Below are 15,698 nucleotides of genomic sequence, written 5' to 3'. Positions count from 1 at the left end.
GCACACCAAGAAGATGATGCACCACTGAGCTGCAGAATGTTGACTTTAACAAGACACCAAATGGCTTTCTTCAAACATTATTTGTAGACAAAATTAAGAAAACAGCCATAGGATCCATAGGAGAAAAGGCAGATCGAGAAGCAGACCAGTTAGTCGTGAATATTAGTAGTACACCAATGCCAGAATTATAAATGGAAAGGATAAAAAGAGCTGAGAGTTTTTGTTTTGTTTTGAAGAGGGGGAAAAAAATCAAGCCTTTCTGCCAACTCTGTCACGACGGGGAGAACAGCACCGGCAGGAACCTCACATTCCTGACCAAACCCTCTTTTACACAATACCTCCTGAATGGAAGGAACCCAGGCCCGGCAGAGATAGCCGGCTGTCAGGAACCAGCCCTGACGCTTGTGGACAGACGGGGTTGACTTTGCAGGATGTTAGAGCGGCAAACTGCTGCTCGAGATACTGAGTTTTCACACACTTTCAACTTGGTTGTTTTGCTCTTCAGGTAATTAAATAAGGAAGCCGGGGCTGGTGTGTTTGAGCCTGACCCTGATGGTATGGCTCCAAGATTCTGCATATCAACTTCCGCAAGGACTGCCTGGAGCATCAACAGAATTCTCCCACTGTGGAGACTCCCTCTCTCTCTCTCTCATGGGGGGGGGGGGGGTGAGGTGACTAAGTAAGCTTAATGGTTACTGAAACATATTATAGATACATTACCAAAGGTCAAGAGAGTAAATAATCCCATAACATCACAGTTCAGCTTACAGCTTTTTCCAAAATACAGCCTGAGTGAAATGATTCCTATTGTAAAACTAACATGATGCTGATATTACAAGCACCATTAGCTTAGAAGCTCCGTAGATACTGGGGTGAGGGTAGATACTGGGGTGAGCAATGCTGCATGTTCTTTGTTCTGTCTCCGTCTCCTTCTCCTCGAGATTTTTTAAAAATCAGATTTACCCTCACCCGCAAAGCTAACAACTTCCAAATTGTTTGATGCACAACATATGACTGGCAAGCCACGTGAAAGAATACACAAAGACAGCTCGGCAATTGACCTAATTTTCTACTGCTCAAAAAAAAAACTATCTGAAATGAGATACAGCTTTTGAAAATATTTTAAAAGGTAACATAGTCTTGCTTCAACTCAGGAATCTGCTGAATGGAAGAGGGACTGAAAAATGAGAAAGAAGCACAGTTCAAAAGCATGCCTGCTTGGCCGTGTTCAACACAAAGAACATTAAGTGAAAACAACTGGCAGGCCGCCAAATTCCTATAGAGGCAAAGAGATTCAAATAAATTGATTTCACGCATCACACTGACCTGGGATCAGTGAGCAGTGGTACAATATACTCAGAACTCTGTGTGAGGCAAAGCCCATTAATGTTATCAGACCCTTAGTACATCCACCAAGAAGAAAACACACATACATTCACGCAAATCTCCCTCAGAAGAGAAATTTGAGGCCGAATTAATAAAGATATTCATTTTCAAAGCTAAAGGCACCTTGCATTTTCTCATTTATTGGCAACAGCATTTTTAACTCCATTTTTTAAGCAGTCTAATGACAGTTTTTATCGCTTTTAATATGCTCGCATGTGGTAATGTGACAACTATGATATTTGCCACCTCAGCAGTGGTTCAGACGGGCTGGTTCATCCTTTTGTATGTTGGCATAGCAGAAGAATGACCCTCGCCAGTAATGTGCAACATAAGCATACAAAAACATGCCCAAAATATACGCATGAAAGGGAATTAAATCACACCTGTCTTTAATACAAATTTCAACAGGAAGTCACGCAAACCAAGCTTGAACACTTCTAATACATTAGACCCCGTGCAGAGAGTGACCTGCACCTGAATAATTCGGAGCTTGGGAATTTTCTCCATTTCTACATTTTATCACAAGGCAAATAACCATGACCATAAGCACACAGTTATCTGGGAGTGAACAAAAATAGAGCAGGGCAGAACATTCTCTTTTGCTTTTTAATAAACTTCCTCTAAAAATAGTGACTTATTTGTACACCAAAATCAATCTCCGTTTTCAGGCTAGGGTTTATAAGCCACTACAGCCACACAAGAACAACACATAGATTCATACACAACAACCAGGACTCAGAAACAAAGCACAGGTTACCTCAATTGCATGGAAGCCACTGCTCCTTGGCAAAATCTCACAATTCTACTAATTGCACTGGTGCCAATTCAATTAGCCTAGACCACCAAGTGTAGACAAAATTCTGTTCAGTGCCCAGAAGTGAAGGCAGCAATGCCGAGGTTCACAGAACTGCACAACTGACCATGCCTATATGGTTTCTACACACTTACCTAAGCAGACACAGATCTTGGCATGGAAAAGTGGCTTCTAGGACACTGAGGTAACATGAGAAGGAGCCTTCTCAAGCTGCTATCCCACAATTCTCTGAACAGGACATGACAACATTTCAGAGTGCTTGAGTCACATGGTTTTACTGATTTTCTTGGATCTTTCGTGGATTACTATGCTATTCTAAGGCAGGCGTAGTCAACCTGTGGTCCTCCAGATGTCCATGGACTACAATTTCCATGAGCCCCTGCATGCAAATGCAGGATCAGCTTAGGGCTGATCCTGCGTTGAGCAGGGGGTTGTATGGCCCCTTCCAACTCTATGATTCTTTGGGAATTCTAGTCCATGGACATCTGGAGGACCACAGGTTGATTACCCCTGTTCTAAGGAACAGAATTCCACCATCATGAAGAATCTTGCTATATGCAATATGGCCTGGATGAGACACACACACAAAGGGAAAGTATGTAAGAGACTGTTCATCTTTTAACCCACTTTAACCTCTGAAAAAATTACAAACTCAAAGGAAGTTCCCAGGTTCTTATGCCAGGACAACCAACAGCAAAACCCCGCTTCTAATTCTTTTTGTGTGTGTGTGTGTGTGTGTGTGGGTGGGTTTTCCTTTTAAATATTGTTGCTTTCCTTTTAAATATTGTTGCTTCCTAAAGTGAATGTATCACTTCTTCTTCGCCATTCCATGTGTAACAAAAGTACTCTCGTCATTTTTTGATTGTCATTTTAAAGCTGCTCTTCAATCTGGCATTTTCTAATATGTTTCTGTTGTTGTTATTATTATATAATTAAAATTCTATAAGGCCCTCCAATAATGGTTAGAACAGAGAGTTGAGCACAATAGCCTCCTCTCCCAACCTGGCTTACACTGAGAAATGTGTACAGCCTTGTGTACCAAATCAAAACAGACCTGCTGATTTTCTGTACATTCTTACAGCATCTAATCAGAGGATTGCCCCTGTTGTGTTCTGTTTTTAAAGCTAAGCCAATCTAAACCTGCTAGGTGCATTAATAGGAAACTCTCTGGGCTCTGGATTTCAAAGAGATGCAAGTGAAAAACAAATAAGAGTTAGAATAGGCACCAGCGGTTTTTCTCCACCCAGATAGTGAAGAAACATAACCAGTAAATTGATTGATCATGCCCAGTCAGCAGGAATTCCTACTCAGGAAGACCAGTCAGTTAGCCTACTTTAGTTAGAGTAGGGGTAGTCAAACTGCAGCCTTCCAGATGGCCACGGATTATGGTTCCCATGAACCCCTGCCAGCGAATGCTGGCAGGGGCTCATGGGAATTGTAGTCCATGGACATCTGGAGGGCCGCAGTTTGACTAACCCTGAGTTAGAGCAACAAAGGTCCTGTGACCATTAAAAACATATTTGTTGTGCCTGCTTGGTCAGATGGATGTTATTTATCTTCAGTTGGTAGGTATATACAGCGATGCAGAGAAAAAATAATCACAAGATTTTAAATGCCATGAGATGCAAAGGGAAGCTGAAAAGTTCTAATCTCACTCTGCTGAATTTGGACTTATTAAAGATGAAAAGTACCTTTCTCATTTAAAAATGTGATTGGTCACCTCTAGATAAATGTTTAAACATCACAATTGCCAGCAGCCGGACACAGTTGTTGTGAATGGGCCATGCTGTTTTTTATTAATATACATTCAAGCTATGCTGAAAAATATTGTGGACCTTTAACCATTTCTTGTTCATTTTTTTTCTTCCCTTAATGTACATGAGTTACTTCTTACCAACAAACACCTTATCTACTGAAGATCTGACAAGGTGACCTCTAGTCCATAAAAGTCCATGTCAAAGTAAGGCTTCTTGTGCTGAAGAAAGGTCCGTCAGAATGGCAGATCTGACCCTTTGTTAACAGTGTGCCATAGAGCTCTGTTATTTTCAGACATCACGTTGCATCCTATGGATGTCCGGTCGATGAAAAGAGAAGAGATCTTGCCCTTCCCCCACCAGCCTCCTGTGACCTTTTGAAAGGCCTCACTTAGAAGTTAAGGAATTTTTTTACAAAAGAGAAAAGGGACAGTAGTGAGAAAGGGGGAAAGAAGGTGAAATCACTTCTCATCTCTCTTCTGTCAGCCTATTGTCTACTCCAGGGGTAGTCAAACTGCGGCCCTCCAGATGTTCATGGACTACAATTCCCAGGAGCCCCTGCCAGCAAATGCTGGCAGGGGCTCCTGGGAATTGTAGTCCATGGACATCTGGAGGGCCGCAGTTTGACTACCCCTGGTCTACTCATTGCAACTTGCTACGGCTTTTCGCAAGAATCCATTAAAAAAATGTGGGCTGCTAATATATAGGGCATGGTGTCTAAAAGGAGGGGAAAAGAACAGGGCACAAGGCTGCCATAGCTAAGATCTTTTCGGTTCCACTGATTTCAGTTGGAAAGTTAAGACTGCAATCTTCTGTACTTCTCTAGGAGTACCACTGAACTTAACTTCTGAATAAAGATGCACAGAAAGTGAGCTGCAAATTTCTCTCTCTCTCTCTCTCTCTCTGATGGATTGTGCCCACAGCATGTGAGTGGACCAAGGAATTTTGGTGTGTGAAGTAAGCTAATAGTGTTCCTTTTTGTTATCTCTTTTTATATTTCCTAAACAATATCAACTGTATACTGAATACATGGAGAAAGCAATGGGCCAAATCCATTGTATTCAGGAATTCAATGGGTGCTGGATTTGTGGTGGGTGGGGTGGAAGAACTCTGTGGATGGCCTCTCCCAGTCTCCAGGACCTAGAAAGGCTGCAGGCTGGAGGACTCTGGGAAGGGAACTCACACAGCAGAAATCTGCAACCTCTGAGGGAAGTGAAAGGAGGATGGTCAGCAAATGCTGGCAGAGGCTCATGGGAATTGTAGTCCATGGACATCTGGAGGACCACAGGTTGACTACCCCTGCTCTATACTACCAAATTTACAGTTTCTGTGTGTGTGTCAATAATTACAATCTGTACTACATGTGTGGCAGAGAAAATACTTGGGATTCCTCTTAAAAAATGAAATGATTCCAATAGAACCTTTAAGACCAACAAATATTTATTTAAGACATGAGTTTTCGAATGCATGCACTCTTCCTCAGATTAAATGAACAAACCATCGTAACTGTGGAGATATATGACAAATTATGGCCTTGAATAAATCTTTGTTGGTCTTAAAGGTGCTATTGGAATCTGTTTTTGTTGTGCTACTTCAGGCCAATATGGCTACCCACTTGAATTTAGAAAAATAAGTTAAGGTGCAGAGGACCTTTATATGTTAGGGATGTTCTACTCCGTGTGTCTGTGTTTGTGAAAATTATACACATATAGATTGTTTTTTATGCATTTTATGGACAGGATCCAGAATTTGCTGTTTGACAGGACTAAGAGCTGTGCTTCATATAACAAAGTGCATGCTGCTAGTGCCTCCCCAGAGCAGGCCAATAATGAATCCTGCCCTCCATTCACCTGTATAATTAGTTCAACCTAAGCCATGTATTATAATTCACATATCTCTACACCAGCAGCAGCAACTAATGACTTGGTAGTGGGACAGGGAATTATACATTCAAAATATAGTATCAATGCATGTACTAGTGAGTTCAGAGCAGATGATGGAAATTAGACACAGAGCTTCTGCTTTCAGTGGTAGCAGTATGTTGTACATAACATCCATTTCTTCCCTTGTTGTGTTGTAACCCTAGTAGCTAAGGGTTTGTGAGGCTGGGGGGGGCACTTTATTGATGACTAAATCCCATTTTAATGTGGAACAAAACAAACTACCTTATAAGAGAGAAGAGCAGAAGTTAAAAGGCAAAGCTTTCAACAAGGGGGTTGTAAGTTTTAAATTTTATTTCTGCCAATTTGTCTCAGTTCCCCTTTTACACAATAACAACAGAATATGGGTTGTTGTAAAGCAGGCCTCAACAACTGCAAGTATCAGGTAGCCATCGCAACATGAATGTTGTGTGTGGTGCTCAGAGTTTTGCTGGCTCTCAACCTTTAAATTCTCTTACGGAGTTTTAAAAGATGGAGAAAGGGATAGCTAGGCCTTAAAAGGAATGCCCTGCAAAATGTGAAGCTATGGCTGTCAACCCCCAGGTGGGACCTGGAGACCTCCCAGAAAAAATAATCTCCAGACTACATAAATCAGTTCCCCTGCTGAGGTCTACCCTGGCCATCCCTAGGCTCCCTCCCCCAAAATCTCCAGAAGTTTCCCAACCTGGAGCTGGCAACCCTACTAGAACAAACGTAATTTGCTGGTAGATATGAACTCTTCTGCAAAATCAGCTCAGTCCCCCTACTCACTCTCCTAACATGCTTAGCAATGTCACCAACACCACATAGCAGGACAACTTTTAACTTTACTGGAAACTTTTGATATCCCCTGCTGCACTTGGGAGAAAGCTGGAGGCAGGCAAGTGGCTGCAATTGGTGGAGTGGGCAAAGGTAAGATATTCTTCCTCCAAGGGCAAGAAGGGATAGAGAAATCTGGCCTGGAGAGGAAGCAGCAAGTCTTTCAGCCAACTTTCGGGGATACTAGAATAATTCCAAGCACAAATAATAGAGATGATTGTGAGTAGTTTTATATTTAGGCTTGGAGTACTGATTATATACACAGGCTTATGATCCAGATTTACTGAAGAGGGTGAGGATCCTGGCTGAAATCTATTTCCATTTTAAGGTGGAAAGTGTTATGTCACACCCAACGTATGGAGACCCCATAGGGTTTTTAAGGCAAGAAACACCCAGGGCAGTTGGCCTGCCTTACATTTGTTTAAATAAAAAAGGCTTGCACTTGTAAAAGTTTATGTTGCGATACACGTGTTATAGATGCCGCAGGATTTCTTGTTGACACAGATTTAACATAGCTGTCCTACTGAAGCCATTAGTTTAGGCCCGGCTTGTTTACATGTGGCAGCATCAGGTGATGTGGTTTTAATTACAGAGAACTGTCAATGTGCGTGATACTTTATGAAGCACAAGAAAGCAAGTCCCTGCCCCAAGAAAATTACAATCTAAAATTTGAGACAAGGAAGATGACAAAGAGAGGAGAAAGGAGGAAGAAGTGAGGCAAAACTGAGGCAAAACTGAGGCAGAACAGGGGTTCATTCCAATGCTAGGGCATGGGCTTGGTTCCTGTAGGGAGTTGTAAGAAAGTTTTAAAGTTTTTCCTTGGCTATGCCTCTTCAGGAAAACATTCCCACATGTACCTCATGTGAAGGGAAGAAGAAAGAACCTTATTCAGGAAGGCATTCGAGAGCCTTGGGCTAACTGCAATAAAGCCCTGTACTTCACAACTAACTGATGTTCTTACATCAGAAGAAGAAGAGGTGATTCTTATATGCTGCTTTTCTCTACCTGAAGGAATCTCAAAGTGGCTTAAAATCGCCTTCCCTTTCCTCTCCCCACAACATGTGAGGTGGGTGAGGCTGAGAGAGCTCTGATATTACTGCTCGGTCAGAACAGCTTTCTCAGTGCTGTGGTGAGCCCAAGGTCACCCAGCTGGTTGCATGTGGGGGGGGGGGTGCAGAATCGAACCCAGCTCACCAGATTAGAAGTCTGCACTCCTAACCACTACACCAGCTGGTCAGTAAGGCCTGACCTGACATTCAGCATGCTTAATATGACAGAGGAAGAAAGGGATTTGAGTCTGGACTCTTTAATTTTGGGGATGACTTAAATAGCCAAAGAAAATCTGTCAAGGCCTGTTGTAAGAAATACTGAAGTAATAATTGCAAGGCACTTGGAACTCTCATGGTGCAATCATTTGCGGAGCCCTTGGAGCCTAAGACCTTAAAGTCAACAGGCTTAGACTGGGGTAATTCTGTTGTCAAAGTGCTACTATTGTTATGTCCCACACAGAATTTAATCCTCCTTCCCCAAACGCAGGTTGGATAGGGTGCTGAGGGGGACTGCCATGGCTCAAGGGCAGAACATCTGCTTTCCATGCAGAAAGTACCAGGTTCAAACCCCAATATCTGCAGTTACGAATTTAGATAGTGTGTGACATGAAAGACCTGTGTGCCTGAGACTGTAGACAGCTGCTGCCAGTAATACTAACCTTAACAGACTTCAAGCATAAGGTCCTTTCATGTGCTGGTTGTCGTTTTTAGATTAGCATATCTGGAAGCCAACTTACTGACAAAAGCAACCCCTTTCCCAGTCTGACAAGTTACTATGGTCACCTGTTCTTTTGACAATTCAGTAGGCTTAATCCCCTTACTACATTATCTTTGGCAAACCTGGGTTTGCTAATGGAACGTAAAAAAAAAGTTTTGATGAGCTACAGATATCTCAAGGGAACATGGTGATGGAAATGCTGAAATTTCAGCCCAGACTCATTTCTGTTTTTCATTAGCAAACTGATGAAATCTGAGCCATAATAACACCATTTGAAAGGGCAACTTCTTTAAAAACTGAAAGGAAGGAAATATACCAATTAAGCTAAACCTGCATACACTGTTTCCATATGGCATGGCTTTGAAAGAGAGCTATAAGGTTCCTGAAGTCACCTTGCAGCAACGTCTCTCAATTTGCTTGACAAGTCACCAAACTGCCAAACCTAGATGCTAAATGCATATATACTTATAAGGAAATTTTCCTAGGGTTCTGGTTTTATTGATCTGTAGGACCTCCTGAAACTTAACTGTGGACATGATACAATAAAAGCTGCTTTTTATATATTTCATGAATAATATATAAAATAGTATACAAAGTAAGACGAAAGCTGATCAAGTCTCTGTCCCCCATTGAAATCGGTGAATGTTAGTTAATGTGCTTAAGATTGACTTGATTGTGCTCTCTTACAGCAGGTTGAGTCCTGAAATACAAAGGGCTGTACCAGATGGCAGAAGGCCACCATTCTCAAAGTTCCCATATGGAATGGACATATTTAGGGATGCATGAAAAATGACTCACCCCCTCTTTTGGGCAGAATTATGAGAAAATAAAGCATTCATAGCGAGGAGAGAACAGAATGACAGGAAATAGCTAGAGTTTTTCATGGATTGTCTCCAATATCTTCAGATCTATCAGGGCTTTCATCTCTAATGGATGCACTTCATATTCTTTGTACTTTATGGACATATGAAACTGCCTTATACTGAGTCCAACCATTGGCTTGTCAAGAGCAGTATTCTCTACTCTAACTGGCATCAGCTTTCTAGGTTCTCAAGCACTAATCTTTCACATCACCACCTACCTCATCCTTTTAAGTGGAGATGCCAGGGATTGAACCTCAGGCCTCCTACATGCAAAACAGATATTCTGCCTCTGAGCCACATCCTCGCCCCACCTGCATTCAATATGGTTTTAAACATCAGTTTAAAATCTATATGTCCTTTTCTACATAAATATTTGGTATCGTTGATAAAGCCAAACTTGCAATAATGTCAGGAACTGTCCTAGTCCCCCCTTCCCTTCTCCCCGGGAAAATTTGCAATGTTAGAATGAACGGAACTTTAAAAGCACTGTGACATAGCCAGCTGCATTTAAGCCCTTAATTTGCCATGTTCCCATTAGTTCCAGTGGCCCCTTTTCCTAATAAATTATTCAGAGCCATTTTTATGCACTCTCAAAACATGCAGAATCCATGGTTGGGTCAATAAAAGCTGGACTGGATAGCCTTTTGTGGTCTCTTCCAGGTCTGTGTGATTCTGATTCAATGTCTTCCTTTCACCAAGATGTCACCTATCCCTTCTGCTAAATCTTCTTCCAATGGAGTCATTTGTGGAAGGGACTGGTCAGATCCCACTCTACATGTGTTGGGAGCACAATTATGCCATCTCCCTCCAAGCCTTGTATCATATTGTACAGTTTGGTGTGTTTACACAAGTTGGCTGTACTGTTAGTATTAGATCTATGGCGACAGATTTCAATACATGATAGCACCCCTCTACAGTTACCCTACTGCAGGGGTAGTCAAACTGCAGCCCTCCAGATGTCCATGGACTACAATTCCCATGAGCCCCTGCCAGTGTTCACTGGCAGGGGCTCATGGGAATTGTAGTCCATGGACATCTGGAGGGCCGCAGTTTGACCATCCCTGCCCTACTGATTTGGTTATTATCTCTCCAGTCAGGAAGAGAGATCAAGTCCAAATAGATCGAACTATGGTGCAGAGACACCATATAACTGAAGTGTATCTACATGGAAGATTGGAGAGAGGATGAATCCTGTTCTGCTCACCTGATAAGATTCCTCAACCTTTGGGAAAATGTAAACATGCGCTTACTTTAAAAGAAAAATCCATCAAACATACAGTCCAACATAAGTACAATTTCAAATTATTCAAAGGAACCAAGTAGCACATAGAATAACAAGAAACAGGTTTAAAGCACAGTTTTAAAAGGACAATGCACAATTAGTCATTTTTTTGTCAAATAAGGTATATTAATTACGTCTGTTCCTTACCTTGGCAAAATTCAAAGTTCCCTTTTTTCCGGCAGTCACCTATTACTAAACTCAGTGCTCTCCAAGTGTTTCTTTTGACAGATATCATTCTCCACCAATCGTTCTGCTAATTTTCTCTCTCCTTTTCTGACTGGGACAGATATTATGTTCACCAGCCCAGAGATCAATCTTTTCTATTGACAACAACAAAAGGAAAAAAAAAACAAAAACGCACATATCACAGCCAGTTTGAAGCACCAAGCCGCTCTTATTCATAAGATACGTTTTGTACAGTAGCAGAAAGGACAATGGAATACATCTACAATGCCCTTTTGCTTGCAGAAGAAATATTCTGTCCATAAAGCAGAAGGGTACATTTGCATCCTTTAGGATCTAAAAATGCATTTAAAAACCATTTCAGAGTTCACATTGTGGATTATTTCAAAAAGTCAGAAGTTACGACTTCTATGAGATAATGGTCACTCACAAGCATGGGAATGTCAAACCCAACACTTTTTAGACTGGCATGCCTTCATTAATGTTAATTCCTCAATTTCTGTGAAAGAAATATTTTGGGTACCAGTGTAAATGGGGACAGGTCCATACAATACACTTCCTGCTGAAAAGGTAGAGGTATTGAGAGTGGTGACATAGAGCCTCCACAGTGGAGTATGCCATTATGCTGGCCATCCTTTCCCCTCTGCTGTTTTTTTTTTGTTTTGATTTTAATAATCAATGTCATATGGATGCTTTGAAAAAACATACCCAGTTGGAGAGCAGAGAAAACCCTCCATGTGGAAGCAACCAGAGTTAACTCTAGAAGCCTGCCATCTCTGAAGTAATCTCATTGAATTCAACGTCTTTATTCCAGTACAGTAATTACAAAACTCCATGCAGAGACACACTGATAGGACAAATTAATTGATAATACAATTTAAATACTTTTCTGAGCCCAAGCTGACCTCTGTAGAGAGGGATAAAGTAGGATAAAACTGTTAATACAATGGAATTTCTCTGTTCATTTATTAAGTTACATTATTTTATAAGACTTTATAGAATGCCAAATCCTATTTTCCCTTCTCCTGATGGCAGGACCTGACAGCAAGTGAACTACAGTGGGTTGGGGCTAAACGCTTGCACACAGGAGCACTTTCAGCACTAAGCTTTTACAGAAGACCTGAGCTACTATAGAAGTTTGCAGCCAGTTCTGATTGGATCATTGTGATCACTGTTTCTTCACTGTGATCTCTTGTTTTTCAAAGGATTCATATGTGTGTACAAATCTGGAAGTTACTCCCTGTTAACCTTTAACATATGCCATAAACTTTAGGTCCCCACCACCACCCTGGAGTTATTTTGATTTCTGCACTGGGGTTATCCATTGCGACTGGATAATTAATTAATTAAAATAGGGCCTATTCTGCACACAATAGACAATGCACTTTAGAAGTAGATTTTCCTGATCTGCACAGGAAAATCCATCTGCCAAAGCACCTTGAAAATGCATTATCCTATGAGTACAGAATGAGCCCAGGTGTCAGTTATCAGAGGTTTGGGAGACACTGCCAACAGGGTTACAAGCTCAGTGATGGGAAATACCTGGAGATTTAGGGAGTGAAGCCTAAAGGCATGGTTTGGGGAGGGATTTAAATAGGGTATAATGCTGTAGAATCCATCTTCCAAAGCATTTTCTCCCGGTGAACTGATCTTTGTTATAATCACAGGAAATATCCAGTTACCACCTGGGCTGGCAACCATACAATTCCATAGCCTAAAACCAGCACATTTTCAATATATCCCATCGAAGAAAATTGTATTATTATTATTTTTTAAATTCACAAGTGGCATTCTTAGCCACGACTGACATGGCTCTCACCATACTTTGCACATTAGTATTAGTTTGCCTCCTACCATTTCTTCAGCAAAGTCTGAAGGCTACCACCAACCTCAAGAGCCCTCCTCCAACTGAAATGGTTCTTCTCCTGATGGAAGAGCCACTTACATTTTAGAGGAAGTCCGGAGAAAGACTTCAGAAACTTTGCTGAGTGGAATGGTAAGAGGCCATTGTTTTAAACTGTGAAATTTCCAGTGGCCTATAATGATTTAAGGATTTACCTTCAAAACCTTTACAACTGTGTAGCTGTGGCTATTTGTATAATTCATGCATTGTAAGAACAAAGCAACTTCCAACAATATGTGTGGAAAATGTTCTCGAGATATTACAATGCTTTTAAAAGATATGCATGATTTTTCAGGGTTAGATAAATGTAGACACATGCAGAATGAAATAAAGGTGGCTACGGAGAAGGACAGAAACAAGTATCAGAAGGTTCAGTATATTGTTAGAAAGTAAGACGGAGTTAAAGAACTAGAACAAGAAATATAGAAAGAGCAAGGTAGGTAGAATAGGCACAGATAGACCCTAATCCAGTGCTCTCCCTTGAAAGGCAGAAAGAAGACTGGGTCAGAACAGCACAAGAGTTGGGAGGCGGGAAGTGGGGGGGAAAGCTTCCTCCTACCTCCCTGGAGAATAGAGTGGGGAAAACCCATTCTCATGGGGGAAATGGCAATTTAAAATTGAACTTCTGTGCTACATATTTGCAATCAAATTGTACATATGCACAAACATAAAGGGACCACTGCATGCACTTGAAAAAACCCACCCCCAATACACCTCCTCAGATCTCAATCCTCCCTTGAATGAGATAATATCAGTGATGACAGCCAAGGAACATACAATAAAGGTCTCTTCAGAACATTATATATATATATATATAATGTTCTGAATGTATATATACATTCTGAATATATATATATAATGTTCTGAATGTTCTATATATATATACCTGCCCTGATAAAACAGAATCCAAATCTACATTTATTCAAAGTAACACCTTATAAAGAAAGATATTCGCTTTGAAGGTTCTTATATACTGCTTTTCTCTACCCGAAGGAGTCTCAAAACAGCTTACAGTCACCTGCCCTTTCCTCTCCCCAAAACAGTAACCCTGTGAGGGAGGTGAGACTAAGAGAGCCATGATATTACTGCTCAGTCAGAACAGCTTTATCAGTGCTCTGGCAAGCCCAAGGTCGCTAGCTGCATGTGGGGGAGTGGGGAATCAAGCTTGGCTCGCCAGATTAGAAGTCTGCACTCCTAACCACTATACCAAGTTGGCTCTCTACGCATTACATCAGGGGTAGTCAAACTGCGGCCCTCCAGATGTCCATGGACTACAGTTTCCATGAGCCCCTGCCAGCATTTGCTGGCAGGGGCTCATGGGAATTGTAGTCCATGGACATCTGGAGGGCCGCAGTTTGACTACCCCTGCATTACATTCACTCCAAGTCTGCAGCAATGTTTACAAGCAAGTAGATTTTGCCCATTATAAGCAACAACCCATATCAAGTACTTAAGATAAAAGTGACTGCAATATGGACAACTTCCTGCACATCTCTGAATGCAGTACACTCTTCAGGTAACTTTAGAGAAAATGAAGCTCTACAAATTACTATAGCAGGCTAAAAACCATCAAGTTTCAAATCCTATTTGATATTCTTTGTACTTTAAAATGTCTGCCTTTTGCTGCTATGAGAAACTCTGAATTGCTAAAAGTACAATCGTTTTCAAAAAAATCAACATGTATTTTTTTACCTTTAACATTATTAACTTACAAGAGTTTTTTTGTAAACAAAGCAATTAACAATGTATTTGTTAATAACATGCTAATCATATCACCCATCAAGGACTCTCATAAATTCCATAGATCTGTCTTGCTGCAACAAGGGAAGTTGTAAGACAGTTACATGATTATCACTGTATGTAAAACAAAACTTTTCAGGGTATATATGTATATCTTTAATAGAAGTTACAGAACATATATTTTTAACAAAACATGCGTAAAGTGGGAAACTGTGCACAGATCTCTTAAAACCGACATAAAACTGATAAGAAAATGGAATGTCTCCATCCATTTATAATATACTAGTTTAGAAGATATAGGCACAGTCATCCTGTTAAGCTAACACCATCTTTAAATATCATATGATCTATGGCAGTCATTGGTTATGCAATCTCTAGACTGCTTAAGTTTTACTCTTCTCATAACTGCTAAGCACAAAATATACATATCCATTCATTTACTAATTTGCTAGCACTGTAATCCTAAGCATATACCTCCTAAAGTCCATAGAAGTCAACCCTTATATTTCTAAATGCAAATAATTCCACTACATTTTTCTTATGAGTGTCACATGCCTATTTTCCCTATCTACAAAAATGCCAACTAAGGTATCTTGTATATTTCAAAGTCCATATTCTTTTTAAAAAATGGTTTACAAATTCCACCTTTTATTTTCCTGTACTGTGCTTCTGGTTTGATAAGCAAGAGCTAATATGCTTATGTCAGTAATAGGCAATAAATTGTATTTGCTGTCTCATACTAAACTGTTGCAAATGAAAGCACCATACAAATCTGCTCTAAAGCTACACCTTATTTCAAAGAGTATGCATGAAACAATTTGTATTTCTCCAAAAGAGTGGCATTTCAAAAGCTCATCTCACTGTATAACCATGGAAATAGTGAAAAACATACATTCCCAAACAAATATTACTTTTTCTCAATGGTATGAAGTAATTAAAGCCATATGTGTAAATCTGTGATCCGTGCAGTAGTTCAAGCTGCAGCTAATAGAAAATACAGAGAATGAACTCTGCCATATAAAAGATTCTTGTTACAGAAATATAATGGGAAAACCAGATGCAGACAGAAACCCTTAATCACAGATGGGAATGTAATCACTGGCATACAGAATATTTTTTGATCAATCTTAACCATATGCGAAATGTATTTATTTTGTACAGAATGCAATAACTCGAGAGAACCTTCTATTTGAAATCAGTTAACCTCATAGTGAAAGCACTTTTATCTTATTCCCTCCACTCTCTTCCAAGACACTCAGCTGAGCCAA

The 15,698-nt window shown here is 40.5% G+C and overlaps 1 protein-coding gene across 12 annotated transcripts in view; it reads right to left on the bottom strand.

Moving 5' to 3' along the window:
• Window positions 1–15,698, bottom strand: part of RUNX1T1 (RUNX1 partner transcriptional co-repressor 1) — a 161,755-nt gene that overhangs the window by 124,841 nt on the left and 21,216 nt on the right. For 6 of the 12 annotated variants that reach the window (XR_013234047.1, XR_013234049.1, XR_013234050.1 and 3 more), the window contains exon 1: window positions 10,752–10,874. The exons of 2 other annotated variants lie outside the window; for them this stretch is intronic. Coding sequence is in view for 2 of the 10 variants with exons in the window: in XM_077351928.1 (XP_077208043.1) it covers window positions 10,752–10,839 (88 nt within the window). In the remaining 8 variants the exon portion in view is untranslated. Of the gene's footprint in view, window positions 1–10,751; window positions 10,925–15,698 lie in introns of those variants that run through there. 4 more of the 12 variants (XM_077351928.1, XM_077351929.1, XM_077351930.1 and 1 more) reach the window with 3 other exon arrangements.

The sequence above is a fragment of the Paroedura picta genome, chromosome 9 (assembly GCF_049243985.1).
Source record: "Paroedura picta isolate Pp20150507F chromosome 9, Ppicta_v3.0, whole genome shotgun sequence".
Taxonomy (NCBI): Eukaryota; Metazoa; Chordata; class Lepidosauria; order Squamata; family Gekkonidae; genus Paroedura; species Paroedura picta.
The sequence above is the reverse complement of the archived record's forward strand: the minus strand, read 5'-3'. Positions and strand labels throughout refer to the sequence as shown.